The sequence below is a fragment of the Mchenga conophoros genome, linkage group LG12 (assembly GCF_057382185.1).
Source record: "Mchenga conophoros isolate Kocher_MC1m ecotype Shallow Benthic linkage group LG12, M_conophoros_male_GT1.1, whole genome shotgun sequence".
NCBI classification, from domain to species: domain Eukaryota; kingdom Metazoa; phylum Chordata; class Actinopteri; order Cichliformes; family Cichlidae; genus Mchenga; species Mchenga conophoros.
The window spans coordinates 25,044,873-25,072,351 of record NC_140537.1 but is presented as its reverse complement, the minus strand read 5'-3'; the positions used below and the strand labels follow the sequence as shown (position 1 = coordinate 25,072,351).

The 27,479-nt window shown below is 41.3% G+C and overlaps 1 protein-coding gene across 1 annotated transcript in view; it reads right to left on the bottom strand.

The window, feature by feature from the left end:
- Positions 1-287: 287 nt before the first annotated feature.
- The window catches only part of aopep (aminopeptidase O (putative)), a 94,776-nt gene continuing 67,584 nt past the window's right edge, over positions 288-27,479 (bottom strand). The window contains exons 15-18 of the mRNA XM_085294736.1: positions 15,706-15,822; positions 9,506-9,592; positions 9,268-9,416; positions 288-643 (exon numbers count right to left, since the gene is read on the bottom strand). Coding sequence (XP_085150862.1) covers positions 9,276-9,416; positions 9,506-9,592; positions 15,706-15,822 — 345 coding nt within the window. The 3' untranslated portion in view covers positions 288-643; positions 9,268-9,275. The remainder of the gene's footprint in view (positions 644-9,267; positions 9,417-9,505; positions 9,593-15,705; positions 15,823-27,479) is intronic.

Here is a 27,479-nt window from a genome sequence, read left to right as displayed (position 1 = left end):
AATGTGCAGAACTTTCCATTTTAGTGGTTAACAATTTCCAGTCACTGGCATTGTACATTAACCCTCTGAGATCCAAGTTGCAATTAGTTCTAAAAAGCACGCCACTTCCAAAGATGCATAAATGCATTGAGTTGCTGTCATATGATTGGCTGATCAGAAATCTGCTTTTAGAAGCAGTTGAATGGGTGATCCTAACAAAGTGGCTGTCTTGGCAATCATGGAATAAAGACAATAGAGACTCTATACAGACCCATCACACATTATGTCTTATTTTACACAAATATCTGTTTCTTTTTTCATATGAGGGGATCGGGATTAACACCTTTGATGACTCAGTCCTCAGAGGGTTAATAAAATATGAATAATTACTTCAGCTGACCAGCAAGTATACCAGCATTCAAGCCTCCGGCTGACTAATTGTGCACATATCTAGCACATACCAGCTATTTCTTAGACTTGAATGAACAGAACTGCTGTGCTCCAAACTTTGCCAGTTGGTCTTAGTTGCAGAGCATGAATACAACCCTCTGGTTTTCACACTGCTGAGCTATTCTGCAGCATCCAGGCAAACGAGCAGGTGAGTGCTGGACTCTCGTGCGGCTGCTGTGCCAAACTCCTGTCCCTCCTGTCTGTAGTCAGCAACCTGGAAGAAAATGAAGAATATGTTCACACAGGAGCCTTACAGAACATTTGGTAGATGCTTACAATGCTCTAACGGGTTATCTATGTGGTGTGAAGACAAACACACAATGCAGGTTTTAGTCTAGTCTAAGGAATCCAACGCAGGTGTCATTGGCTAAGATGCAGGACATACAAGTAGAAAATATTTTGATTAAATAAAACACATTTTTATATCCTAAAAAGACATTTTTCCGTTTGCTCTCAATGTCACCAAGTTCAAAATCCAAAATATTCAACAAAAACAACGACAACAGTACATTTAAAGTGTTAACCAATATCTTTCTGCAGCCAGGTTTACCAAGAAGTCCCAGGCCTATCACACAGATGTTTTTTTTAAAAATACATTTGCTCCCAAATATTTCTTCACCTGTTAATAAAACGATGTAGAGTATTCTCTTAAAAAAATACAATGCATTTAATCTGACTCCAGCGCCCCTGCTGTGTGGAAGCTGCCGTCCCGCCATGGATCGATCGTATTTCTAAACCCCCAAAACTGTTCCATAACTCATATCTTTCATGTGACGTCCGTTTGGTTCTGCTCTGGTGGTGAGTGGACTGGATTCCTGTTCCTGCTGAACTGAGCCAGTGATTCTGTAGGACTGATTATCAGCTCAGTAGGCACAGAAATCCAAGCCCAGATCTCTCGTTCTCACTCCATCTCTCATCAAGTGCTGGCTACGAGCATTGTTTTTTCCCTTTGTAATGAGGCAAAAAGCAATTCCAACTCAGGTAGCATGTCGAGCAGCGTTCCACCCACTTTGCTAAACCCACGAGAAAAACCGTACAGCTGACACTGTTGGATTTCCCCAGCTGTTGAACGTTGCGGCTCGCATGGTTGAAACTTAACAAGTGTCAGCGAGGCCACCGATAGATGGTGGGAGCTGGCACAAATTAAGTGTACTTTTTTGACATTCAAAGAAAAAAACTACAAGGGTACTTCGAGTGTCTGATCATAAAAATAGAAATTTTAAACCCATCAAATCCACATTCCACTCCCTGCTTGCGATGAGCATCTGTACTTGGTTCAAACTGCTTATCCTTTGAAATGGAATTCAATGCTTCAACTCCCTGAAATACACTCGATGTTCAACAGCCGATCAGTCGAGTTTCACATGCATGAGGAGAAGAAAATGTGGGCGTTGTGGGGCGAATAAGTTTATTTTCGGTCTCTTTATACAATGTTGCTTTGTCCTTTGATGTGCAGAGGACCATTTCCTTCCCATTAGAGTGTAATAAATCACCTTTTGGATACGGGCTCTGATGGCAATTCCTCTCTTTTACAGGCCTTTGATGGTCATTATTCTTTTAACAGGCCCTAAATATAGGTCTAAAAATGGCAGGCTCCACATGGCCCTCATTTCTAATTCACACATCTATCCTCGTTTAGCCGCCATTTTCTCGTTGTTAATATAGAGCGCTGTAATGCCTCCTCACGGCTTCCATTCCAAAAAGACTGACCGGTTTTAAAATACATTTTCAACCATCTGTCACTGTTTTGATCAGGGAGCCGTTGGTCCAGAATAGTATAGATTTGCATTACAATTAGCTGGATAAAAAGTGGACTCTGGCACACACTACACCCACATCTGATCAGAGGTTATACTGCAAGTTAAACTATAAAGTCAGATTCACTCTCTGCACATAGCCCAGCTGCACAGCTGATGGGCGCACTTCATTTTGTGGAATTCATTTTTCTGAGATGCGTTTTGTTCACATATTGTTGTATAACCCGTTCAAAATAACTATTTTTTGTGTTATGTGAAGTAGGACTGAGTTTTACTGATCATTCCGTTGGAAGAAGTTGCAAAGGAAAATATAGTCGTCCATGATAAGCTTCATACCGTGCGTGCATTGTTTTTGTATAGCTTATCTTGACTAATTCAGGAACCTTCTCTCAGTCTAAGGAACTTGGAAAGAAAACCTTCTCTCAGCACTCCCCATGATGCTTGAAACAAAGCGTGTGTAACCCAGCTAAGAATTCCTGTTTTTCATGTTATCAGTGGGGGTTTCGCAGGATCACAGCTTTTTTGTTTCTCCCATCTCAGACAAAACAATAAGACGTGTATATCGCCACATTAAATCTACTGGAGGAACTCAATACAGAGAAGGGGAGACCTAAAATATTGGAAAGACCTTGAAATCACTATCAGCGTTTCCATCTTTGAGGCCTCGGTCTTGTTTTCTCTCCACAGCGTGGAAATGTGTGAGAATCGGTCTGCTTTATGGGTCTCTGTATCTCTGCTTCCTCGGGCTGAGATTAGATCAAAAATCAATACATATCAGCCTGGGATGCCCAGACAGCACTTTTGGCTGCCAACGTGATTTTAGGTTTTAAACCTGAGGCACTTAAACTTCTTAAAGGATCATTTTTGAAAAAGGGATTTTATGATGGCCCTGTCAACCTTTTTAAAAGAAGTTACCCAGCTTTACCCCAACATGACTGATAAGTTAAATGAACAGTTATTTGACTTCACACTGATGCCACTCGATATGAAGCCACAGCCAGCAGCATGGTTAACTTATGCCTAATATAAAGAATGAGAACGACGCCGGCGGCATATCAGCAGGGTGTCACTGCGGGTGCTCAGCGGCCGACGGAGACTCCAGGAAGCAACTGCACCTAGCCAAGAAACCGTCTCTCTCATATAATCCCCTGTAAAACCGAAAAGTCAGTTTATAGCAGAGTAAATAAACAAAATGAATGACTCAGCTTTAGAGGATTTCGCAGCCTATCCTCACGCTCCCTTTTCAGGCCTGTGCTGAGTTCAGCTTTGGCTGCTGGCTTCCTATCAAGCAGGCAGTTATGAGAGCGGTATCAAGCCCCGCTTTTGAGTTTGGGCAACGCAATTCACAGAATGTTTACAAAAAAATGTTTACAAAGCAAGACGCCAAATCTAAAACCCATGTTACACGCTAATTCCAAACAGGTTTCTATGCAGTATGTTCACACGGGAAAACTTGAAACATGAAACCGTGCTTCAGGTGAAAGCACGTCTTCAAATGTATCAAATGTCTAAAGTTTTATGGTCACCTGATCGTCACACCTTGAGTGGAGACTTTTAAAAAAGGCTCTGAGGGTTATTAGAAAGGCTTAAATTCATTTTTTTCACCTATAGCCTGCAGGAAGTATTAAGTCAGTGTCTCACAATGGCCTATTAATAGTTTATTTTACATCTGTTCATTTCATCCATCAATTCTGTGCCACTTTTTTGAGTCCAAAGTCTTGATTTCAATCATATTATTGCCTTGTATTATATAGTACTCGAATATGCTGAGGGTGTAGTTAACGCAGCATCGATGGTGATGAGCCTGATGATGGTAGCCGTTGCTTAAGGACTGATGAAATATCTGTCGGCACCATTAAGCAGAGTTTGGGTCTCCCCAGACCTCATTAGTACCTCAAGTACACTTTCTCTCCTGAGATACTCTCACCTTCTCTAGAACTATAAAGCGTGCAACTGGCATCATCTGCAGGATTATCTCTTCTACTACGCAACTAAAAGGAGATAGAAGCAGAGGGGTGGAAGTATGGAGCAGGGAGGGAAAGATGAAAGGAGGAGAAAGAACAACAGGCAAAGCAGGAGAGCGAAACGTGGCGCTCATTAGTAATCCTGCGCAGTGTTTTGAATTTGCGAAGGGGGTGCTTGCGTGTTTAATTCTTCTGAGCGAGGTCGTCTCAGTGGAAAGCTTTTCCAGACATGCAAGAGGAGAGCTATTGAGAGCAAAAGCAGTGAGATAAGGGGAAAAAGAAAAGTGAAATGAGATTTTAAACAAATTAAAATAATTTTAAAAAGGTGCAAAAAGATGCAGAACAATCAAGCAATGAGCGGGAAAACGGCTTAAAACAGAGAAGGGGAAGGGAGTGTTGTATAAACACACATTTGATAATTGAAGTAGGAAAATTAGGCCCAACTGTCCACACACGCACGTAACCGCCACTGTAAAAACTTTGTGGCACATTTTTCTTCTCTCTTCCTCCCACACCCATTTGTCGTCTCCTCTTTGTCTCCCTGTCTGGGTCATGCTCTCCTCAGGTGCAGAACTTAGCCACTGTGAACAAAGAGGGAATCAATCACTGTTCACCAATCAGCTAAGCTCTGTGTCTGGCTGGAGAGAGGATACAAAAACCTGTCCGACGTGTACGCGCTCTTACAAAACAGCTGCAGTGATGAGCTCCTTCATCACACTTTCCCCCTTTTTTTCCCTTCTTCTCCTCCAAATCACCAGCTCCTCAAACACAATCACACACTCAGATAATCAAGTCTTCTTTTGTTTGTTTTTTTGTTCCCCCCCCCCCACAAGTTTCTGGAGGATGAGTGTGTTTATGTATGTGTATAGGAGGGGCTGTGGTTGCCATAGCAGCCGACTGGGTCAAGGCTGTGTGGTAATCCCTGGCAATGTGATTTTATCATAAGTCACAAATCAGCACGCCAGGAACCCTCACAGCCCAGACATGAAAGAACAAGAGCTCCACTCTTATTTTCTCTAGTTACATCCTCAAGTCCAGCTCCAGTCCAATGTGAACCTATAACTGCCTTCAGACTAATATATATATATATATATATATATGTATATATATATATATATATATATGTATATATATATATATATATATATATGATTTCAGCTTGTTTGTCTCTTTCAGACCTGTAGAACCTTGCTCTCTCTCTCTCGTACTATTTCCTTGGTCACCCCTCTCCTCGTCTCCCATTCGCCACGCTCGGCTAACCCGGCGATATGCCCCTCATTAAGCGGATCAAGAGGGATTCCAGAGGCATGTACCGGAGGGGGAAGAAAAGAATGAGGGAGTGAGCAGGGAGGGGGAAAAGAACTTGAAAAAAAGACAGGGAGAGACCACCCTTCTCTTTTTAAGGGTTGTGCTTTTTGGGTTTAGGAACACAGAGCAGGGAGTGAGCCTTGACAGACATGTTGTTTTCAGTTAAAACCCTCTCAGCCCGCCTCAGCCTAATCCCACTGTACTGTGGTCTGTGCGAGGGTGTAAAAGGGTACAGGGAGGAACTGTTCTACTTAAGAAAGGACGACGCTGGAACACAAAGTGAGCAGTAAAACATAAATCCGTCTCCCTACAGTGCGATATGAAAAAGCAGCGGGGAGGTCTGTTCATCCATCATTTTAATTGGTTAGAGATCTGGACCTTAGCTCAGTTGACCGGCGTGATCCGCTGATGTTTATGGAGGCTTGTTTGGGTCAGTCCAATGGGAAGGAACAATAAAAGTTAGAAAATTTGTCTCTAACTGCTTGTTTTCTTCTTCAATTGTTTCTTTTCTTCCTCACTTGTAGTAATAACCCACAGAGTGTCGTGAGGGATTGAATGATGACGAAACAGATCAGTGGGTACAGACAGATAGGCGCTGGACGTGTGCGTGTTGTACGTGTGTGTTAGACAGATTTATCAGGACTGAGCCAGATGCCAAGCACTTGTCGAGAAAGCCTTTCAGCATAAAGCTTTCTCGGAGTGTGTGCGTGTGTGAAGATAAAAGCCCGTCTCGGTCATGGCTTAAAATAGGATGTAGTGCTGTAAGTCACTCAGGATGATGTGGACAACTGTTTAGCAGCACCTCGTGATGCATCCTGTGTTGACCGAGGTTGCTGACGCTTCCCCTGACCTTACACTTAGTGTAGCAACAAAGCTACCTGATGTGTGTGAATGAAAGGGTGGGGCATAAAGAAATGTGACTGGGTTTAGCAGTGTTTGTATTTTGCCTTAAAAGTAAATGTCAAATCTGAACAAATAAAAAGCCACCAAAAATCAGCAGCTTCATACTTGAACACTCGAGTTTCGGGTTTTTATTTTGAAACACATGGATTAGAAATCTCAATAAAATAAAATAAATACATAAATAAAAAAAATAACTGGAAGATTTTATTTTAACCCTGAATTTGATAAGTGGATGGATGGACTTGCTACTGCTAATTGAAGGCTTTTATTTTGAAAATCCCACACATTTTAGAGCATATCTGTTTTCTTACTGCTTCCTGTCAGTCAGTGTAAGGTCTTTGTGGATGAAACTATTTAAATATGGTGAAAATGTGTGCAATCCCAAGCGGGGCTCTATAATCACGTTGGCTCTATAATCAGATTCAGTCGCTTGGCTGAGACACAGACTGAGAAGTTTTTGCAAAGAAAAACTATCAGAAGTGTCCTCCAATCAGAATGAGAGCAAGAGGAGATTCAAATCTTCCAATCAGATGATGAAATCCAAATAGATCCTAGCTCGTCAGCTATCAGCACCTGTTGACACCTGTGTCAGTTAAGCAGCAGTTGTGTAAAACTTCCCTCAGGGCCACCTCCAGAGAAACAGCTTATGAAGTCAAAACCATAACTCATCAACTTGGTGTAAAAACTGTGAGTGGCCCTCGAGGTGTGTGTGTGTGTGTGTGTGTGTGTGGGGGGGGGGGGGTTATTGTTTCTGTATTAAAATGGGTCACTTAGTTTATACTTTTCTCCAAAATTATAATGGATCTCTCTCAATCCATTGGATTGCAATCCCACTAATTAGAAGATTGTTGAGATTTTTAAGCTTTTAACAAGCTATTTAATTTATATTTAATATTTTTTGCTTTAATTTGCTTATTGCTTCCCTCCACTTTCTGCTGCTCATCTGGGGTCGGTCCTAGGGGAACACCGAGGCATTCCCAAGCTAGGCAGGAGATATACTCTCTTCAGCATGTCCTGGGTCTACCCTGGGGTTCTTTCCAGGTAGGACAGAGCACCTCACCCAAGATGCAACCTAATTAGATGCTCCTTCAATTTGGAGTCCCTCCCCAAGGACTGAGCTCCTCACTTTATTTCCTAGGGAGGACGCAGGCACCCTTCTGAGAAAGCTTACTTCCACCGCTTGTATCCACAATCTCATTCTTGCAGTCACTACCCACACAGTTCGTGACCAGGTGAAGCTAAGGGCGTAGATCGACCAGTAAATCGACTGTTTTCTGACTGGCTTCTGATGTCTTTGCTGGAGAGGAAATGCCATGGAGAAAAAGGATCGCTAGTCTAGACTCAAGGAGTAAAGACTTGGCTTCAACACACGGGTCTCGTTCTTTGCCAACCGAGCTATGGGAGCAACCACAGACCATACGGTTTTTAAGAAAACATCTAGTATTAGTTGTAGCCTGACAACACTGACAAGTTCGCTAAAACAGATAAGCTGCTATTTTGAGTAAAAATTGAACAAATTTTCACAAAGAATTACTTTTTCACGATCCAGCTTTTCATGCCTTTTAAAAACAGTAGCAAAATAATATCTTGTGTCCTTGTGGCCATAACTTCAATTCAGTTCAGTTATTTGCACTTTTAAAAGTAAAGCTATAATCTCAGGGTATTTCGCTTGAAAGTTAATAAGATTTTATAACACTATTCATAACATACTACAGCACTCTAATAATATTTTGAAGAATAGTTGGGTTGCTTTACTTCAACTGTCAACCCTAGATCCACTTAATTGCCTCGTCTCATTATTCATTATTAATGTCAGTAATAACAGGACTGTTATGAAAAGATCAGCAGCTTCAAAGAGCCCTGTCCTCTCTTCTGCTCCTTCTCTTCCTTCTTTCTCTCACTAAACCATTTTTTCCTCTCTCCTTCATTTAGAGTCAGACCAATGCACCCCTCACTGTACGGAGTCATCCAAAAGCCCAGTGGTTGACAGTTGTGGTTCTGCATACACACACACACGTACACGCAGGAGGAATTTCAGGGTCAACAGTATGAAAATGCCTCCACATCGAGTAGAGACCATCCTGAGCCCATCAGAAAATGCTCACTGACCCGTTCCCCCTCTCTCTCTTTTTTTCTGTCTTCCCTCTCATTTGTTTGAGGAACACATTCCCAAATTCCTTCTCTGACAAACACATCCTGACGGCGCTGCTGTGAAACCACGGAAAAGGCCCCATTCTAAGTGTACAAACACACATGTGCATACACACTCAATAAGCTCAGGAAGGAATGTGCAGTAAAAGTAGCCAAGTGACTCAAGTGCGGACTGTCCGCTGGGGTAGATGGAATCAGGATCAATTCAATACAAAGCTTTCTTTTACAGACTCCATTTCAGGCTAGAAGGTCAACTATGAGATAAAGATAGTGGCTTTGTAGCCGAGAAATATTTTAAAACTTCAAAAGATAACAAAGTATTGATTACTGGTTCTTTTTCCCGTGTATGGTTCAAGCAACTCACCAAGCTATTAAAGCATCCTGTTGCAGTCTGAGCTCCAAATAAAAAGCCACCAAATCCCTGAGCGGGTAACTTGTAATCTTATTTTATAAACCTAAGCAAATATAGTTTATATTTCTTATTTGGCTTGTTTGGAGAATTCCCATCATTCTGTGCCAGTGAAAGCCACTAAAATTACGATTAAACCAGAATTCCTCTGAGTTGAGGAGAAACCAATTATGCAATAATGAGAGCAAAAAAAGAAGATGAAAAAGGAAAACTAATTATGCTGTCGGAAAGTTTTCAGTCAGGTTAAATTTATTACATACTTTATCTCAGAACAACAGCATTCATAAAAATAAAAGCCAATATGTTTGACAGCATTTGGAATGAAGAACTGAAAATAAGACATCACCTCTGCTGTTATAGGACCATCTCCTCCACCACTCTGCGTGCCGATTGGTCCATCTCTCCCTGGACTAGTGAGAGGCAGTGACGCGCCAGAGCCTGCTGCTCAGGGTCCTCCTGAACCATCAGCTCCCCGTACAGATACACACCCATGGCCTGGAGCACACATACACAAAAAACTGTTTATTTAGTTTAATTTTTCTCAGGTTGAATCAGATAAAGGCTTCACAGCTGTGCGTATTTACTTGGTCATGAATCAGAAAGTGCTCCACATCTCCGTAAGCCTGAGCGTACGCGTGTTTGACCACAAGTTCACACCAGCGATGTCGGACCTGCAAACCAAGACAGAAGATTGTACACAGTAATGATTTTGAGGAACAACTGACTCCTAAACACATCTTATTGTAGTTTGGTTTTTTTTGCATTCACCACTTTGACAGATATATTTTCCTGCTTGTAGCCAGTGAATTCAAACATGCGATTAACCAAAACAGCTCAAGCTGGGAGCCTGTGGACTGAGTCATCCACAATCGGACGTTTAATATATTTAATATTTAAGAAGACTGAGATGATTTTCTTTCCGAAACAGTCTAAAGTTCAAGTAAAAATTAAAAAGTTTGATTTAATTCCACATGTGCGTGTGTGTCGAGGTGTATTTCTACTGAACGCGTGCATGTGTGCACTTGTGTGCGCATGGAAGCTAACGCTTGGCCTTTCTTCCAGAGGATCAATAGGAGCTCTGTTGCCGCGGTTACAGGAGAGATCAGAGACTGGCTCTGTCCCTGCCTCAGCCATCATCCTTCATCATCTGCTCCGAGCGTGCACGTGAACATGTGCGACCGTGCATGGATCTGCAGCAAGTGCGTGTATGGATATACAGGCAGACACAGATGATAAAAGAGACAGAAGAGCGATTTGAAAAAGGAAATGTGGATGAAAAATGTTTTAAAGAACTGTCGCTACTTTAAAGCCTGACAGTTTCCCCTGGCTGATTTTTTTGTGGGTGTTTCAGTCTTCTCCATAACTATCTCAGCACACTCAGGATGATAAACTGGTCCTTTGGGCAGTACAGTGACCAAGCGTGGGATTTCTGGAGATTGATTCTATTTCAACACCTCAGGCTTTGGGCATTTCTAAAGGAGCAGTACAGATATTCATTTTGAGATAGTGTATTCTAGAAAAGAACCAATAGACTCTACCTTTTTTTTTAAGCAGTCACACTCTTAATAGGAGTTTTTGGTTTGCTTGTGCAAATGTGGCCCTGGCCTCCACCTACTTGTGCAGCTTAAGAATGGCGTCGGAGCAATGCTCTATTTACAACCACATTCAAATCCTCACATTACCTCTGCAACAGACTAAATAAAGATGAGTTAAACAGGTCTCAGATGGGGCTTTGAAGTTGCTCTTTCATCCAGATTTTTAAAATCCTTTTCCATTTATTTTCAGCTTTATTCTGGAAGACAGTGAGAATCCCAGAGCAGAAAGCAAATTAAGAGTAATGCTCTTCTACCCCGCACTGGAACGTCTGCGTGCGTCTGCATTGGTGGGTGTGCGTGCATGAGCGTGTACAGCATGTGTAGCCTCTGGTGCCAGCCCTGCCCTTCTGGCCTGCGTAGCCCCGGCAGCTGTTCCCCGTGCTGGGTTACATTCCTGGGGAGAGCCCGGGGGCAGAGCAGCTGCCTGGTGCACCTCTCCTTACCCTCCTTTTTTTTTCTTCCCCTCCCGTTTCCTCTCGCTGGGCCCCTCTCTCTGACAGCACATGCAATTACACAGTGACATTCCTTCATTTATTACTGCAAACCTCCCCTCTCCCCCCCAAATCCTCCTCACAACCGAGGAACAGCGTCTGTGTGTGCGCTCTTATCACAATGAACAAACTTTCACATCTCACACAAAAACACGCATGGAGCAAAGATGCGAATGCTCATACTGCATACCAGCATTTTGGGAAATATTCTCTTTCTTCACGAAGGATTTTCCCAAATTTTATACCAGTTCCATAAAAATGAAGCAAGGGGATGAGACAAATGTATACAAGAGAACCTTAGAGCTGCTATTAGGAGACCTTTTGGTAAAGCTAGTGTAACTGTGTATGTGAGTGGGATCTGGTTTTCTAACGACAAAATAAAAACTTAATGAACTATCCATTTATCTCTTTTCTTTGTAAATCTTTGCCTTTTTATCATTTTTTTTATACTACTTTAACCATTATGCTTTATTTATGTTGTTTGCCCAGTGGCATCTATTAAGTCTACAAGGAATTTCCCTCCCCTAGGTTTTTATTTTTGAAACTGGGGTGGGGTTTTTTTTGCCCATTTGAGGAGCTGTTTTTTGTTTCCAGTCTAATATGAGCCAGTGAAGTCCTTTGAAGTCCTTTGGATTAAAGCGCACAAATAAACTTGAGATTTACTTCTTTTTAGATGACCCTTGGTAATAACTCTTTTGCCTTGTTCTGTTGTCTCCTCTACTCGGCTCCGCATGTTCCCAGTTCTTGATGTGGTTCGGTGAAGTCTCCAGTGACTGCAGTAAACCTAATCCTAGCATCACGCTTGCACAATAAGGCCAGTTATAGTCTCAGATAATGCTCCATATGTGCATGTGCACTGTGGCGCAATTGAATTGCATGTTCATGCGCTCATGTAGCATCACACAGGTAAGGATCGATCTCATTAAGACTGATACCATTCTTCATAAGAGCACTTGAACAATTCCTTATCAATTTCCTGTGTGGGAACACAGTAAGCTTGTGCAGATTTTCAGCCTCACTGTTGTATTATCTCCTGTCTGTACGGAGTGTAGAAACTGTGTTTTTTAAGGTTTGCATGTGACTCAGGTGTGCAAAAGCTCTGCACCAATAAGTCTAACAATACACAACAAGGGAATTTATAAGCTTTGCGGCAACTGTCAAATGGTTTGGACAATCTGAGACCGGTTCTCAATTCCCATCACTGCACACAGCATCTCACGTCACATGAGGCTCATATGAAAGGAAGAGGGCCACGCACTTGGTCTCATACATGCAAACACATGCCCCAGCTCACAGACACACTCGCACACATATTCATGGTCACTGACGCCATAGACAAAGCATTCCGACAGCACGCACACCAGTGGTCAGCCACGTATTTCCTTTCACTATTGTGTACATGCTTACGCAAATCACACACACACGGAAACTCAAGTTTGCATGCCAGTCTTGAAAGCACCTTTAGTCCAGACCTTTTAGTCTTCTGTTGCTTTGTGCAGCATCTCATGTGAACTTCACTCCACTTTGACTGTGTGAAACTTTGTTCGACCGCCCTCTGTGTTACATATATAACATGTAGTGTCATGCTGCTATATAAGAGGAACAGCTGGGGGTTTACTATAGGCTGCTAAGGGCTGATAATACACGTCTATCTTCAAGTGATCAATCAGTTGTTTCACAATGCATTCAGAGCCACGGCATTACTAACGGCCTTTTTAGAAGTCATAACAGCTATTCATATCACCCAATATTCATTCACTCTGAAAAGCTCTTTCTACATCAGGTAAACACTGAAGAGCTGCAGAGGGCTCGACTGCACTCAGTCCTGTATTTATTTTAAACAGATCAATCATCAATCCTCTGCGATGAAAGTGGCAGCAGACAATGCAAAGCTGCGTGAGAAGAGGACAGAAAAAGTAAGGGGGGGAAAAAAGACCTCTGGACAGAGAGAATAAATGGGCACGTTTATATGGAGAGACGTAGGTGATTAACCTCTTCTGAATGAGATTACTGACATTAGGACTGGCCCATTGCCTTCAGACAGGTGTGTGCAGGTATGCTTGTGTGAGTGAGTGTGTGTGTGTGTGTGTGTGTGTATGTAGGTGAGTGTTTTTCCATGCATGACTATGTGCGTAATGGCCCTGCGTATTTTTAGCAAACACTTAAAGTTTTTTTTTCCTGGAAATTGCAGATGGGAATCTACTTTCATCTGCCAGGAAGTCTGACTAAAGAGGTGTACGTGTAAAAAGCTGGACTCAAGGCCAAACACACAGTGACCTCAGACTGAGACCACGAGGTGGATTACTAGAAGTGAAAATAAGACAATGAACTACAGACGAGTTACTGAAATACACCCACTTTTACTGCGTTCCATTTGCCTCGGAAGTCGGATGTCGGAGCTGGAAGTGACATCACTCCCGATTTGAATGTGTTCCAAAGGAACATCAGAAAACTAATGAAAAACAGGATTTGTTTGGTAGCAAGATACAGCTACTTATCACTAGCAACACAGCACAATCGAGCCTAGCCCTGCATATGGCTTAGTCAGCTTTGCCAGTCACAAATATATATCAGTAGAAGTCTAGAGTTTTTACAGTTTTACTAATGTTTACATGTACTGCCATCATCTTGGATGAATAAGTGAGGGTGGCGGGGCTGCTCCGACTTTCCGAGTTGGAAGCCTGACTTGGGGGGTAGTGCCAGTTGAGAATTCTGATTGAATGCATCTAGGTACACCTATTCACATGTTCATCAATACAAATATCTAACTGCCTAATCACATGGCAGCAACTACAATGTATTTAGGCATGTAGGTTAAGATCACCTGCTAAAGTTTAAATTGAAAATCAGAAAGGTCAAGAAAGGAACCAAAGACTACCTTTCTTTTAAGCTTAACAGAAGTTTTTGACTTTTTTTTATTTGTGCAGCAGATGTTGCCGCGCCCTCCACCTACTTGCAGCTGAAGAATGTAGACTGAGCAATGCTCCATTTACAACCACATTCAAATCCTCACATTACCTCTGCAACCTACTAAATAAAGATGAGTTTAATGGGTCTCAGATGGAGCTTTTAAGTTTTCATCCAAATTTCACAAATCCTTTTCCATTTATTCCCAGCTTTATCTTGGAAATATTGGGGTGTAGGTCATATTGACTGAGTAGACATGGTCAACATAAGCTGCTGAAAATCAAACCAAGCATTAGAATGGGGAAGAAAAGTGATTTAAGGGACTTTGAACACGGTATATTTCAGAAATGTTTGAGGCTGGCTAGATTAGTGAGTGAAATATATTCTACTGGGATTTTCCCACATAACCATCTCCAGGGTTGAAAAACTGAAAATATGGACAATAATGCCTTGTTGATGCCAAAGGTCAGAGGAGAATGCCCAGGAAGACAACAGTAACTCAAATAAACACTCGTTACAATCAAGGTATGCAAAAGAGCATGCCACAACACATCAAACCTTGAAGCAGATGTGCTACAGCAGCAGAAGACTACAACTGGTGCCACTCATGTCTGGACAACAGAAGCTTAAAAAATAAAACACTCAAATTCTTCTGCAACATTTGGAAAGTAAGGCCAGAATTTGGTATAAACAACATGAAAGTATGATTCCATCCTGCCTTGTATCAATAATTCAGGCTGATGCTGGTGGTGTAATGTTGTGGGTGATTTTCTTGGCACCCTTCAGTCCCCTTAGTACCAGCTCAGCATTGCTTAAATTCCTCATTCTACCTGAGTACTGTTGCTGATCATGTCCATTCTTTCGTGAAGACAGTGTATCCAGCAGGATAATGCACCATTTCACAAACTTCAGCTCATCTCAAACTGGTTTCTTGAACAAGATAATCAGTTCACTGCACTCAAATGACCAACACAGTCACCAGATCTCAATCCTATAGAGCACCTTTGGGATGTGGTTTCACATCATGGATTTGCAGCCAACAAATCTGCAGCAACTGTGTGATGCTATCATGTCAATATGGACCAAAATCCCTAAGGAATGTTTCCAGCTTCCAACACACTGCTTGCTACGTGGACCTGCTAGGGAAAATCACGCCTTTATGATTTCAGATTCCAGCAAGTAAATGAGTGGAAACGCACCACAATTGAGCAGCCTCTATATAACAGAACATCTGAGCTCCATTATATACATTACCGCCCCAACAAAACAGCTCATATAACTAATAATAACTCGTAAAAAAAACCTAAATATGTATCAAATTTTTCTTTTCAAGAGAGGCCATGTGTTAATGATGGAAGTCAGCGTGGACAGTTTACAGGCTCGGGCACAGCTGTGTTTTCACAGCGCTCCTGTACTGAGAGGAAGCACTTGATCATCCGCACACACATACATACACACATAGCCAGAGAGTACAAACAGTGAAAAGTATGCACACATACACACACACACACACACAGGCAAACACTGTTAACAGTACCATTAAGGAACTTTGTTCAACATTAAAAAATGAAGCAAATACTTGTGGGATTTAGTCAGTAATGGCTGCTGTAAAGAAGAGAGCTCTTACAACAGAATTTACAACACATTACTAAGTGCCATGCTTTAAGATGTGCACGGAGAGGAAAGCTACTTTTATTATCGGAGGGGATTGTAAATGTTGGGTGAATATGCTCACTTGTCTGAGCATGTGTCTGCGTTTGTATGAGTGAATAAGCGAGTGTGTGGTCTTACCTCAGCGTCCTGATTCTGCAGACTGTAGGTTCTCTGCAGAGCACGAAGTGATGCCACGCTTAACTCCGATTCCTCCAACAGAAGCTCCAGAAGCATCACTAGCTGGTCCGACGTCAGCTGAGGAGACAACGGTTTATGATATTAATAGCTCTGACTAATCTAGCCAGCCTCATAAAACATATTGAGGCATTATTAAATAATACAAGGGGTGGGAAAACTCACATTTTCCTTACACCAGCAGCTTCAAATTACCAAACTTGCAAAAATTATCAAGACTAGCTGAATCATTTACATGTTGGATCCTGTGCACCCACACATAAGCACATTTGCATTATTTTCCGCGAGTTAGATTTTCTCCTCCGTGAAATGAAAGCTTTGATGAAAAAAAAAAAAAAACATCAATAAAAGTCAGGCAATTAATGCCGCCTTTCAAACAGAGGAAATGGTGGAATAATAAAACAGCTGAAGTGGTAATTAAATAAATATGGTAAATCAAGTGAATCTTGTACAGCTGGGAAATATTACAGAATAGGCAAAAGACAGATGAACGGAAAATATTAGGGCAAAGAAATTAAGTTGTCTTTTTTGATTTTGTTCTATTGGAGAGAAACTCAGAGGAGCACTGTTCAGGAACACACTTTTGGGCGGGGGGGGGGGGGGGGGGGGGGGGGGCATCTTTGACAACGTTTCTGCTCGTAGGCTGCGAGACTGCAGTGAAATCCCCCACTGTATCAATGTCACAGACTAAAAGGTTTTCAGGAAAAACTAGATGCCTGACTGCTGCTTCCTAATCGTGCATATATTGCTTGTGTTATCCTGAGGTAGACCTGAAGGAAACAATCTATTTTCTTCTTGTGATTGCCATCTTCAGGGACAGTGAGTTTAGATGAGTATTCTGAGGATGGATGTGGGCAACGATATGAGAGAGTGGCTTCCTCCTCCGGAGACAGCTGTGCCCAGCCTTGCTTGCCTCTCTCTTGGATACACCCAGCACTACCGGCCACACTTCTTCTGTGGTCCCAGTCTGGGACACAATTAATGGCTGAAGGCCCCGCAGAGACTAATGTGAAAATAAGTATGAAGTGGCTGTGTGTGTGTGTGTGTGTGTGTGTGTGTGTGTGTGTGTGTGTGTGTGTGTGTGTGTGTGTGTGTGTGCGCGTGCGTGCGTGCATGCGCAACTGAGAGAGGCAGGGTGCGTGGAAGTGAAGAGAAAGTGACACAGAGGAGAAAGCTACATTCTGCTCTTTCTGGATACGATTACCTCTTTCTATTGAGGTGAACGCAGCCAGCAAATGCATGATGAATAGCTACATTTGTGCAGTCTGTTGAAAGCTATTTATGGTAAACAACCTCCTTAGTGCTGCTGGGAAATACCTGATCTAAAACCAGGAAGTACTTTAGCATGTACCTGTTGAGGCTGAGGGAATAACACTCAGACTCAAGCTGGAAAACATTCAAATCAAACATTACTATCGCTGCTACACACACACAAATACTGACGATCATCCAGCTCTGTGGAAAATCTGATATCCAGTCTTTCTCTTCACCCTCTATTGACTCTCCTCGCTCCTCATCCCTCCTCCCTCCAATTTGTGAAGGCTGAGTGTTTTCTAAAGTGCCGTCTCCATCTCTAAAGAGTCTCTTTGGGGCCCACCCATGATCCTTCTCACTCTCCTACCCTTCCCTTTAAAAAGTGAGGAGCAAGCTCTTTCTTTGTCTTTCTCTCTCTAACTCTTTCTCTCCTCACATCCCTCTGCGGTGACTGTGAAAGCCTGTTGTGTGTTGTATATATTTGTGTTGCCATGGTGGTAATCAATATGTCTGCAACAGTGTCTCCAAAAGCAAATTCCTGGTCAGTGATGGTACATTACAAACCAACTTACATTGTTATTATTACCCTCACACACGCACGCGCGCACACAGACACTGTACACATTGAAACACGATCGTCTCCCTCATCAGTTGTCATCTCCATGGTGAAGTTACCATCACACCACACCAACACTATCGAGCATACATCAACAAAAACACAAACAAACTAAAGTACTTAAGCTACTTTATACTCCTTCTGTCTGTTCTTCAGAGGAGAATACTGCACTTTTTTAAAACCTTATTATGTGCATAATTAGTTAGCCCATGATTACTTGGGTAGGGATCCTTACTTCTACAACTAAAAACTTTAAAACTCCTAAATTCCTAATCAATTCCATACTAAATCCACATTTTTGCCAAGTTCCCTACCTCAAGCATTTTATTTATTTATTCAAATCCTTTTTTTAAAACGGTGGATACTTAATTGGGTGGAAAATTTTTAAAGTTAGAAACAAAAGGAAACTTTTTAAATTACAAGGACTCTTTTAGATGGGGTAGTTACAGAAGAGGATTAGGTCCACTGTTTTTTGGTCATTATTTTTTGGGGGGGACTTATGGGGGAAAAACGTCATGACCATTTTTTTCCCCCACTGATCCGTCTGTAAAGAAAAAAAAATTAACTGAATGACTTGAATTAAAGCCAGAAAAAAATGACAGGGAACGTTCACTGGTTAAAAAAAGGCTATTTATTTTTCTTCTGTGGGCAGGTATTTATTTGGTCTAAAAGGTTCTGGTTAGTAGGGAACATTTCATATTGGTTTGTGTAATTTAAACCAAAAAAATTCCCACACACCTACGCTGCATTCACGTTGGTGCAACATAAGAAAAAAGTGGGTTGTTTGTGGCTTATACAATTTATCCTGAAGTGTATATTTTGCTTGTATTTGAGGTATGTGGTTGTGTACCGAGTTATTTTAAAACAGGGAAACCAGATTTGCATCGTTTGTCCACATGACTGTGGTCTTTGTGAAAATGTATAAATTTTAAAGATTTGTAAAACCTGTCAATTTCATTCTGGGGTTTGCGATAACCAACAATTATGCAAAAGTAAGACAACAAATTGTCGGTGGATATTTTACATATTGCACTGGTTGAGCAGTGGAAGAAACATGAATATACAGCATTTCTAAGTAGCTTAATAAAAACCCAAAACCTTCTGTGATGTTAAAGTGTTGATACTTTAATAAATGCTGACTTTTTAAATATGAGATATGGGAACCCCTGGTTAAGAGTAGCTACTTGCTCAACTTGCTTTAACTCATTTTCTTTTAAGCCTTGCAGCATCCATCAGCAAACCCGAGAAGCCTGTATCAGGTGGAAATCTGAAGTGAGTGATATAGCACTTATTCACAATGTTGTCTCCTCCTACGCCTGTAGGACTGACTGTACAACTTACATAACATTATGTAAATGTATATAAAAGGTCTCATTAATGTTATCACAATGATGTGATAAATAATAAGAATTTGGTAAGCGTTTAATCCGCTTTTATGTTTCATGTTAAAATATGGATTATGGATTGAGAACTGCTGTACTGCTGGGCTTTTACGAAATTCTGACTTCAGGGCAGCCTGAGCGTGGACATGTGTGTTAGTGGATGAAAGAGAGGAAGAGAAAGACCGGTTGTGGGTAAAAGGTGAACTCTACGGATGAGTACTCCCTTATTAATGGGTAGAGAATGGCACACCAACACAAACAGCTAATAGAAGAAAGCAAACACACACACACACACACTCTCGCTAGGTCATTGGTACCTAACAATAGCACTTAATAGTACAGTGCTGAAAACCCCACTGACGGGGGAAACATATCCCTCTCTAGCGCAATGATTTGTGTGAAAAGTTCACCACACACACACACACACACACACACACACACACAGAAGAATTTGACCAAATTAAAGAAGCATTACATTCCCATGCTGTCTGTTAAAATTAAGGAATGTCAGGAGGGAGACAGTTCACAGTCGCTCCCTCTCAGATGCACAAACGCACACATTCATCCACATACACGCTAAAGACTACACATAAATGAATCTACGCACCAACGTACAAACTCCGCATTGTTACAAACCACTAACAGGGGTCATCTGAAACCAGCTGTATGCTGAATTACACCTTTCAAGAACCTCTGGGAAATATGCTGCTGAAATGTCTCCTCTCATACTGACCTCCAAACCTCCACAGAACAATGACACACGCACCCAGGTGAGCGCATGTATGCGCAAATATACACTGTTTGCCTCAGTGACTGACAGCTCAATGAGACACAGGATATGATATCCACCCCAAACTATAAATGAAATAAGGTATATATTGCCTTGTGTGTAGGTGCAAGTGTGTGTGTATATATACAGTTGTGTGCATGTATTCCTATAAGAGCGGGAAGAGTTGGAGAAAATTAGAGTTTGAGAGTAATTGAGAGTCAAAAGAAAGAAGCAGCTACATTTTGTGTGCGTGTGTGTCAGTACATACGTGTGGGTGTATAGGACTATGGGACTTGTATTAGTCATACTACTGCTGCGGTGTAACACATTTGCACAGCACAAAATCACGTGAAGCTCAACAGAAGCTTTATTGTGGGATTTCTATCCTTAATACTGATCACCATAAGGAGCGATAACGAGGGGCAGCTGACTCCACTGCATCTCCTTCTTTAAAATTGTGAAAAACTAAACAAAAATAATGATTTTTTTTTCTTTTAAGAAAAGGTAAATCTTAAATCCTTTCTGTGCCTATCTAACAATCCATCACTTGTTCAGCATTTCCATGGCAACAGGACTCTTGTTCTGTACAGTACATAGGACAGCGAGCCCATGTCAATTTTCTGCAGCCTTTATCCATGCACAAATAGATTCAAAACATTAATATAACCTTTACATCTTCTGTGTTAAATCAGGTCAGGATCTCTACCTCTTTTATTCTCCTTAGCTCAAGCAGCCAATCACCATTTACAATCACATTACTGCAATAACCTCAAGTAACCCCTGGTGGGTGAATCATCCCTGCTTTCGCCCACGTTTCTGCTTTCTGATTTGAATTTTTAAAAATGCTTCTATTTCTATATCCTTTTTTTTTTTTTAGCACTTTATTATTTGGTGTGTTTTTTGCTTCCACTCCATTATAAGACGCGTGCAACCAATTACAACTGTAAATAAAAATAAAAAGGGGAATGACGACAGCAACGGTTACAGGAAACAAAGGCAAACAACAGAAAGGAGACGACAGACAAAACAGACGTCCTACATCCTGAATTACTTTATACTAAAATTAAAGCCTGCAAAACGGAAAAAATGTGGTAGATCAAATCATCTCAAGCTATGTAAACAAATAAAAAATCAGTTATAGCCAGGCACTACTGAAAAGTTGTTCCTTTTTTGTTTCCGTTTTGTTGTAATTCCTCTATGAAGTTATCTTTCAAGGCTAAACTAACTATTGTTGATAGGGTACGGATTATAACTAACACTTTTTACAGATTGTGTTGTTTCTTGTCAAATCTTGTGTAGTAAGAGTATCAGTTTAGGAGTACTGATATTCTTTTTCTAACTGCAACTTTACTATAATGCTCAGCATATCTTCTAACTCTTCCTGGTTGGACAGATATGTTGTTCATAACACATATTGCACAATAAACCTGTCCAACCAGGTATCCGACCTCCTCTGATGCCCTTCTGTTTCTTTTGTCCCTATATGGCTCACTCCCACTACAGTGGAAACCTCCTCACATCTAGGGGAAAAAAAATGGTGATTGCATTGAATTTTTTTCGCATTTGGAACCGCTTTTAATTGCAAGGAAATTGCACAGGTTGCCTGGTAGGAGGCAACCAATCTCCAAACGATTGTGGTTTGACTGACTGTAATTACTTTCAGACAGATTGGCGAAGGTTTTCAAATAACTGCCGTCTAAAACAGATTGCCAGCACGTCGCAATAAATCTGAGTCTGTTTGTGCTGCAGAGACTCTTTGTAATAAGGGACTCAAATGGTTGCCAGTTGGTTGCGTTCTGATTATTTCTGTTTCAAATTTATGAAGTTTGGGCGGAATTTAAGCTGCTCCTTTGAATTTCTGTGTATGTAAACAGCAAGGAATTTACAATAGTTGGCAAAAGATAGAATTTTTCCATCTATTGCCTTCAATTTATCAAAGTTAATTACAATATTAAAATAAACTGCACGTTAGACACATGTACGTTCATTAGAATTAATATATGTCATTAACATTTTATCACCATCTTGATGTACCCAAGTTGCTTTGAAACTGGCAACTGACTGCGAGTAATTGCAGACCCGATCACTGTCTTCGAAGCAACCATTTGCAAGTTTACTGCACACGGTTGCAACCAATGTTTTTCCTAGCGAGACTGTAGAAATAAGGGATTATGGAGGGAATTTTCCCCATTCTTAAGTTAAAGAAGGACAGCAATGGATTTCCAGCAGACTGCAAGATACTTCTGATTTTCACTAATGTTTCTCAGTTAATAGCAACATTATCACAAACTGCGTGTAATTGCCAACCCATTAAGCAGAAATTTATAGCAGACTGATTCTGTCTCATTGCCGTTGACCACAAATTCTTGCAGACTTGCTCCCCGCTCTGGGGGGTGTTCCATATCCTCAACATAAAGAAAGTTGTGTGATGTGAAGATCATAAAGTCTCTTAAATCAAATTTCTGACTTGTGATTTTGTCCCATATTAAATAAAGTTTGATCTGAACTAACACAAATGCTTTCTTTTCCTCCATTACTTCCCCTCAGTTCCGTCCCTACCTACCTCAGTACCACAGGGGAGAATGTGCTGCTTGTTCAGTCACATTGCATTATGGGGGTTGGAGACATTGACTAACTGTGACATTATAAAACCAAACTGTGATTTCTGAGAGGCCATTGAATCATGTGTGTGCATGCACGTGCGTGTGTGTGATGCCATTCAGCCGCTCGGCTGCCTTTTATGTCTGTCTGACCGCAGGCTCGTAAAAACACATTCTGGCACCAGCAGCTAAAGGCCTCAACCCACGACTCAGGTACTAAGGTTTCACTCTTTCTTTTACTCAGATCACCTCCCTTTCTTTCTCCCTCTGCCTCTGTCTCCATGACTGTCTGCTCCCTGTCTCCATACCAACTGCCTTTCACTCTTTCTTTCAGAGCTCCAAACTATGTGTCTGGCTCCTTCAATTAAAGCTCCTCCTTGCTTCTTTTATCTCTTTTTGCCTATTTTTTTTAACAGTTGATTTAAAGGCCCAAATGTACATCTGCTCAAACCATAGTGGCAGGACTGAGCTTGATAGAGGAACAGTACACCAAGCAGCTGTTAAAGTTCTCTCAACAGACATGACAGCATAAACAGCATCACACACACTTACACTATTAATTAGCTCGTAACTGCTCTATACAGCTGCACGAAATTAAAATGTGCAGGAGAAAAAAAACATAAAAAAAACAGGGCAGATGGCCGAGAATAAAATACTAATCAAAAGGCAAGAAAATAACCAAAACCAAATAATTTGAAAGAAACTTTCTGTGTCTTGGGTACTTTTTGGAACGTTTTCAACCGCTTCTCTGAAATCTCTGAACCGCTGCTTTACTTTAACTGTTTAATCAGTTTTTGCTTCTCAATGTGTACTCCTACCGACTCTTACTACCTTCCCCAGAAAGAAACGCTTTATTTAATTGTAACATCACATGATCACTTATTAGCAAAAGGTCCCTGTTACACAATAGTGGTAAGTCTGTGCTGGTGTGGAACAAGTGTGGGAGACTTTAGCTGAAGGTGCAGCAATATTGAGATGACCCTATAAATATGATAAGTGGCTCGAGAAAAATAAATTCATTCACTGTGAGGATATAATACTGCAATCTTGTGGGTTCACAAGGTCCAAAAAGACATTACAAAAGGGTCTGATGACATAGGTTTTGTAAAGCAATTTTGGGTAATGGATTGAAGTCCACACACACACGCACAGGAGATACTAAAAGGTTATCTATGAGTCACATGCTGCCCTTTCAACTTGTGCAATGGAGCCATCCTCTATTCTATCATCTCCTCAAATGATGTCACACCTGCTGTTGCTACAGCATGGTGATGATCTCACAGATAGTGCCGGTCACAGACTGATGACCTCGGTGATGACCTACAACTGTGCCTGTCTATCTGTAATTTAATCATTAATATCCCTCATTCTTTGTCTTTCCAAATTGGAAACCAGCCTAATCAAAAAACCGGAATAGCTACAGATGCTGGAATGAGGCAGTATATATGCATGCGTTTGTGTGAGTTACTGTTGCAATCGTTCAGGGGGTCAAAACATATAGAGGGCTTTTGAGGGACAGATATAGGGGAAGAAGCTTTATCCTCACAGTACAATAGCTGCTGAAATCAATTATTTTGTTCATTTATCTCCCTACACAAATATGGGCTGACAGCACGCAAAGGGTCAGGGATATTCACCGTTGTGAGAACGAGAATGAAAAGCTCATTTAGAAAACAAACAAGCCTATGTGCCGAAATTAGGTTCTCTCAGTCAAATGTGCTGGAATCAATTTTGAGGGCGTATACAAAGAGCAGCTTTATTATACACTCTGCACTCAGCCTGTGTTCTCGACCCTAAATCCCCAACGTTTAACCCAGCTTATGTACATACATGATTATGTAAATGCATCACTTTTCAAGTATGTTTAATCAGCAGCTTGCTGTTAGGGTGGGTAGCTGCCTGTCCCCCCCCCCCCCTTCGTCTTCTTTCTTGGCCTCAAGTTCACAATCTCAGGCCAATCAAAAAGCAGCATGAGGTCACAACGGGGTTGCGACTGACGGGTTAAGCTTAAAAACCACACACAGTGGACCTGTAAGTAGGGAGGGACTCAGTGGGGAATCAGCAGCACATGCACCAACAACATAAAAAAGAAAACACCTGCACAAAATGAGTGTGCAAGTATACACAAGCATGCATTGAGGTGTGTACTTTGCTGCTCTTTAGATGGTTTTCCATCTCTGCCTCAGCACTTTGTTCTTTCTTTGTGCGCTGCAGAAGGTGGGGCGTTTGTTATGTAAAATTCTATGTTCCTGCAATTTGGCACTGATGATGAAGGCAATTAACATGTTTTCTCTCCTACTCATCACCACCCTGACTCATACTTATTCACACATGCACACACCTCCAAAACAGGGAGAAGTTTAATTAATCTCTGGCACTTTGTGCTTTGACGCAAGCTGCAAATCTAACTGTCTCCAGTGGATGCCTCCCTCTTACTGTTCCTCCTCCTCCCACAATCCTCTGTTTAAGTTCTGATGGACAGAGAAACAACTCCTCAAACAATTCAGACCTGGCTTCTTTCTTATCAGCACAACCTTTTTTTTTTCTTCTTTTTTCTCTTCAATTTTGCAAAGCTCAATTCCCCTGTGGGACAGTCCTTACTACCTAGTGTGCTACTGCTAATCTGGGAAGGCAGAGAAAGGCAATAGCCTACTCCCCAGTGTGCCACAAGAATTACATTTCTCAGAAGGTTATAACAAGCAACCTTAGCTCCAACGCACCTACAAGCAGGTGCCCCAAACAACTAGTCACAGTTACAACAGGAGACCGAATCCAGGTCTCGGTGGTGGCTGCTGAGTGTGTTGCCCCTGCACCACCCGTATGCCTTTGAAAGAGAGAGGCCTTTCAAACAGAGCAAGAACAAAAGGACCGCTGTTTGTGTGTTGGGGGGGGGGGGGATTCTGTAGCAATTGTACAACAGTGACACAACCAAACAGCTGGACGTCAGCTTAGACAAAGAGAGAGGTGAGGAGAAAGGGATTGTGGAGAACAGAGGCATATAGGCTTTTTTGTGCATCTACACAAGGACAAAGTGATGGGAGACAAACTCTTATGAAAGCAGACAGAGCATAAGCCTGATGATAGTCTATATTTTTATCACCAAATCCAATGACAATACCAACATAACTTTGAGTTGATCCTTTCAACTAATGTTTTATGCATATCCAAAGCCAGATAATTCTTTCAAATCAGTGCAACAGATTTCTGCAACTTAAAACAGAGCTCTACAAACTATTTTATCCCTGTCTAAATAATTCGAGTGGATCTACAAGTTAAAATACATGCCTGTCAGACACCTAGAAGTCACAGTGAATTCTTCAGAGACACACACATACACAGCAGATTTTTCCTTTAATATGTAAATTCCAATAACAAGGTTGTTAAATTATACACAATTTGAATATAAACATTTACTCGTGCTGGCAGTTCACAAAAAAGCCTTAAACTTACCAAATAAGAGCTGATGTCAACTTTATCTGATACCAGCACTTATTAAGTAAGTGTCTTGCAACTTTTTTGATTTAATCATCAACATGCTAGATTTTAGCTGAAGCATTTGATTCGTCCCAGATGCTCGACACAAATACAATTCAAATACCTCACAAATTTCAAACTGCACTCTCTTTAAAGGCATTAAGTATAAATGCATGAATTGTGACAAAGGCTGGAAATAGCCTCAGTTTAATTTCCTTATCTCATTTGTTTTAGCACTATACTTGGAGGGTGAGAGCAGCCTATGGGGTGTGGTTAAATATTACCACCAGGGTAGTATTTATAAAAAAAAATAAAATAAAATCCATTTTCATATAATGGATTTGGCAGATAAATATCAGTGGTGGTTTCTGTTCTAAATTATAATAATTACAGGGGTTAACAGGGCACAGTAACAAAAGCAAATGGGTCAAAGCACTTTTGTCGGCTTGTGCAACAGAGTTCCACCACGCCATTTTGGATGTGGTTAGGTTTCTAAATGTCAGCATACACAGTGAAGGCAAAAGCATGCACACAAACCCACACTGGCAGATAGGACTCTACTCAAGCTAGGTTTACTCAGATGACAACAATAATAAGGGTAAAACACAAACATGCATCAGCAATGACCTCCAGTTTGGAGTGACAGCATCAACTCTTGTTGAAAGATACACTGAGAAATCTAGATTAAAAACAGGATAGGGGAAAGGAAAACATAGTGGAAAAGAAAACACAGTGGGCGATAAATGGGAGGTGTCTGCCAGACATAGTCAAAAACAAAGGAGCGGCAGCAGTGAGGCTAATGTTGCCAGACCAATCAAAAAGAAAGGTCATGTTCAGGAAGAGACTGTATGAATCCTCTTGTGGCTCAAAGTTTAAGTCTCAGTGTGTCTTTTTGTTTGTGTGCGAGCTGAGAAACTTGCCTGTGGCTTGCCTGTGTATCTGTGTGTATGTGTGGAGTATACTGCATATGCGTGTTGTCTCATGAGTGAACTCTGGGCTTGGTAGGTTGAAGCAGTCTGAGCTGACAGAGGTATGTGGGATGGACTAAACCCAGATATCTGCTGCCCAGACAGACAGACAGACACACACAGCTGTGGAGTCATGCGCATCCACAAAGAGCCAGATACACACACGCACACATACAGACACAAAAGGGGGAAAAGATATTAGAGAATGAAGGAAGACACAACAGAAAGAGGAGAGATTAACTTACACAACAACCCGTCTTTTTTCCTATTATGATATCACACTCAGCTTTGCAATATATGACAGACTGGGAGAGGAATATTTATCTGTATCTGACTGTAAATACTAGACAGTACAAGAGCATTGAAAAGATTCAAACTGTGAGTCCTGTCATCCCCCGGCAGGGTTTTTTTGGTACCTTGACATGTCAACAAAATTATTGTTTTGTTTTTGAGTATTTTTCTTCTACTGTTTTATTGCATTTATTACTTCTTAACAGGGCAAGAATCGACGGTGTCTGTGACATTTTGTTATGAGAACATTTCAAGAGCTAAAACCAGACCTAAAAATGTCCATAATTCCCAGCAGGCCCCTTGTTCCAAATTCTTAATTGTGATGATCTTCAGCTTTTCCTTGTCCTGTGTGAATGAAATATT